This window comes from Sinocyclocheilus anshuiensis, unplaced genomic scaffold (assembly GCF_001515605.1).
Source record: "Sinocyclocheilus anshuiensis isolate Anshui unplaced genomic scaffold, SAMN03320099.WGS_v1.1 scaffold566, whole genome shotgun sequence".
Lineage (NCBI taxonomy): Eukaryota > Metazoa > Chordata > Actinopteri > Cypriniformes > Cyprinidae > Sinocyclocheilus > Sinocyclocheilus anshuiensis.
Genome location: NW_015542410.1, coordinates 26,645 through 29,943, shown reverse-complemented (window position 1 = coordinate 29,943; position 3,299 = coordinate 26,645). Strand labels below are relative to the sequence as shown.

Below are 3,299 nucleotides of genomic sequence, written 5' to 3'. Positions count from 1 at the left end.
GAACAGTTAGCATGTTTTGCTCAAACTTTCGCCATGGCATTAGAGCTGGTACACCGTTGTCGCTTGCGAAATCAAAATGACGGCGCCGTGGGTGGAAACTTACAGATTAAGGGGCGGTAATATTATAATGAGATCCCTTTGCAACGTCACTAGGGGAGCGAAATCAGACGCTCTTGTTTCTTCAGATGCTTGCAGAAAAAGGCTTACCAAAACAAAGTTACTGGGTTAATCTTTTTCACATTTCCTTGGTTGGTAGATGCACCGGGGACCTGATTATAGCACTTAAAACCTGGAAAAGTCAGATTTTCATGATATATCACCTTTAAGCTCCATTAGATGAGGCATGTTCGGAACATTCTCTTGCCCTTTACTGTTGCTGTCAGGAACATTTTTTTAGCGGAAGGACAGCATTTAACGAACTCGCTTCAAAAAGTAACATTTCAATACATACATTTTTGGTTTTAATATTTTAGCAATAAGGTACTCGAGGCCGTGCTTCAAAGTACTTAGTAATGATGTGTATATTTTTAATGTCCTGATTGAGCGACATCTATTTTAGATGCTCAAAGATCACGCAAATATGGCGTTTTACTCGCATTACCGTTTCCATGTAAACTGTTATGTATATATTTTAAATTAATAATGAATTTTACCACTGATTAAATCATTACCTGATTCAAAATGAATGCTGTTAACAAAATCATTGAATAAAAAACACTATAACAAGTTGCAACTGCGTCCAAACAGGCTTTGATGCTTAAATTCAGTGTCTGGCTGTCATGATAAGCAAGGGCCATGGATGCTGTGTGTATGTGTATGACCCAGGGGGGAAAGAAATCGCTCTTTTATCGACCGTTTGACCATTTTCCTCAGCTCCTCATGCACTTGGGAAAGAAAGAATCTGGGGCAGAGCATGGTAACTCTACCGGAAGACATTTGCTTTGGGAGGAACAAGAGGTTTGCAAAGATTCACCTGGCAAAACTATCCTCATGACACCTCCTTGCTCTCCCTCAACGCACATCACCGAGGCCTCATACTTGGAAGTAGTAGGACCAGAATGGGAAGCAGAAAAGAATGTGAGCCACGAACGCAGCGTGCCTATGGATATGTCCTCACACGAAGGACATGAACCATCTACAAGGGAATTTGCTTTCAAAGACTGCCGATGAAGCACCCTTATCTGTGTATGAAGGAGGGAGAGACTGCTGCTTGAGCCGTAGATTCAACGACAAGGAGTACGAAAGGTGAATGAAGTGCCACTTCTCAGAGAGACATAGCATCGTCTATGAAGAAGAGTGAGCAAATGCAATGATGGCCTATTTATACCCGTATATCAGGGGCATGCTATGCACCAATAAAACCTGTCTTTATGTCAGATTTATTGAAACACATATGTTCAATCAATGACAGCTTTAACTTGTCTTTGCTGGCAGATGACCATGGTATAAGTGGGATACCACATATCGGGCAGTTCTTTACCTCCACGTCACGAATTACTGTAAAATCATTTAATGCACAGCACACCCAACCATGGATTGTCCCTTACTTACTGACCAATAAAGATTATTGGCTAACACACTGGTGCATCCCTACGTATTATGTGTGTGTGTATTTATACTTACACAGGATCCCCAGAACACAGAGACCCACAAGAGCAAAAACAAGAGAGATGCTGAGGATAATCAGAAGAACTTTTGTCCACTTAGGAGAAGTGACTTCTTGCTTTTGAATGGAATTTCCTGTGGTTAGAAATAAAGAGGGATAGAGGATTTAGTTTATAGCTATGATGATTTACAAAGTTAATAATTTAGTGTCCTTGATGTCGTTTAAAAGATTACATATTTGACATACTAATTTTTTCTTTTGTTATTGAACATTTGTTAGAATGCGTGAAAAAATATATAGCCTACACACACACACACACAATAAATGTTATTTTAAATGTGATATTAGCATCTTTAAATTATAGTGTTGGATGAATGAATGAAACATTTTACACAGGTCTTTCTGCTGTGGTAACCAATACCATTCTAACATGATCTTGATATCTGTTCTCTTCTCAGAAGTTGTTCAGTATTTTACCTCTGATCCACATTAATGAGCAGAATATAATAATATTAATAATAATATTACCTCTGTACTGAGTGCATCTGCGATCTGAAGTTGTTGTTGAAGGCATGTCATCATTATAATAGACTGGATCCATTTTGTAAACCTGAAAAGACGTGTCTGAGACGGTAGGTTGAGTGACTGCCAGAAACACGGAAGCCGCAGAAACATTAATACAGAAATGACTGTAATTTGTATAGACAGGAAGTACAAGAAGCAGTGAAAGTACAATGATTTTAATAATTTTTTAAAGATAATTTGTTGCATTTGTTGTTGTTGTTGTTGTTGAACTATCAGCTCAGTCATATTGAAGAGATTGCAGTATATTCAAAAAAGTGTTTAATGTTCAGTTATGTTGTAAATTTAAAAGAATTTCTGAAGGTTGTGTTAAAGTTTTTATGGGAATCATTGACAGCAATGGTCCTAAAACTAATTGATCTATTTGAGTTCAAATTTACTTCTAGCATACCACAGGTTTGCTAATGTAAATACAATGTACAAGAAAGAAGTTAATGACATTAGCACAAATATAATGCCATTCAATAAAGCAACAAACACTATAGTCATATAGTCATCCGACAGCCTAGGCGCAAGTTCCACTCTTCCACACAATGGTAACCACAAAAACACGAACAAACTCTTTATACTCTCAATATCAATACAATGGTAAACACAAAAACATGAACAAGCTCTTTTAAATTTCCAAAATAACATCAAACACAAACAGGTGTCTGTGTTCACTAAAAATGTATTAAAGATCACTTAATTTCCACATATACTTTCACTGTTTAGTTTCAGTAAAAATGAGACATGAAGTCCCAACACAAATATGTGAAGTAAACTTTGATATTTCAGTGGATTTAACAAAATGAAATTAAGCTGTGACAAATTGTTCAGCAATTGGGTAGCTTTAGCTCATTAAGTAAACTGAATATACATACAATAAAGGAAAGAAATGGAGGAAGTAGAAAACAAGTCCCTCTTGATGCTTGGTTTTCATAAATTATCTTTTTATTCTGTGAGGCAGAAATACAGCTTTTTTTTATGAAACATTTAGCTAAAAAGAACAAGCAAAACTTGATTCTTCTTATAAGAAAAACTTTAGTCCACTTAAGAGGAGGAAACAGATTAGCTGTTATTAGAGATCAAATAAACATAAATAAACACTGTTTATATTGATATGTATGTA

The 3,299-nt window shown here is 36.2% G+C and overlaps 1 protein-coding gene across 1 annotated transcript in view; it reads right to left on the bottom strand.

Annotated features, from left to right (window-relative positions):
• Positions 1-345, bottom strand: part of LOC107693245 (CD209 antigen-like protein C) — a 6,281-nt gene extending 5,936 nt beyond the window's left edge. The window contains exon 1 of the mRNA XM_016492557.1: positions 321-345. Within this exon, the coding sequence (XP_016348043.1) occupies positions 321-345 (25 nt within the window). The remainder of the gene's footprint in view (positions 1-320) is intronic.
• Between the last annotated feature and the right edge of the window lie 2,954 nt (positions 346-3,299).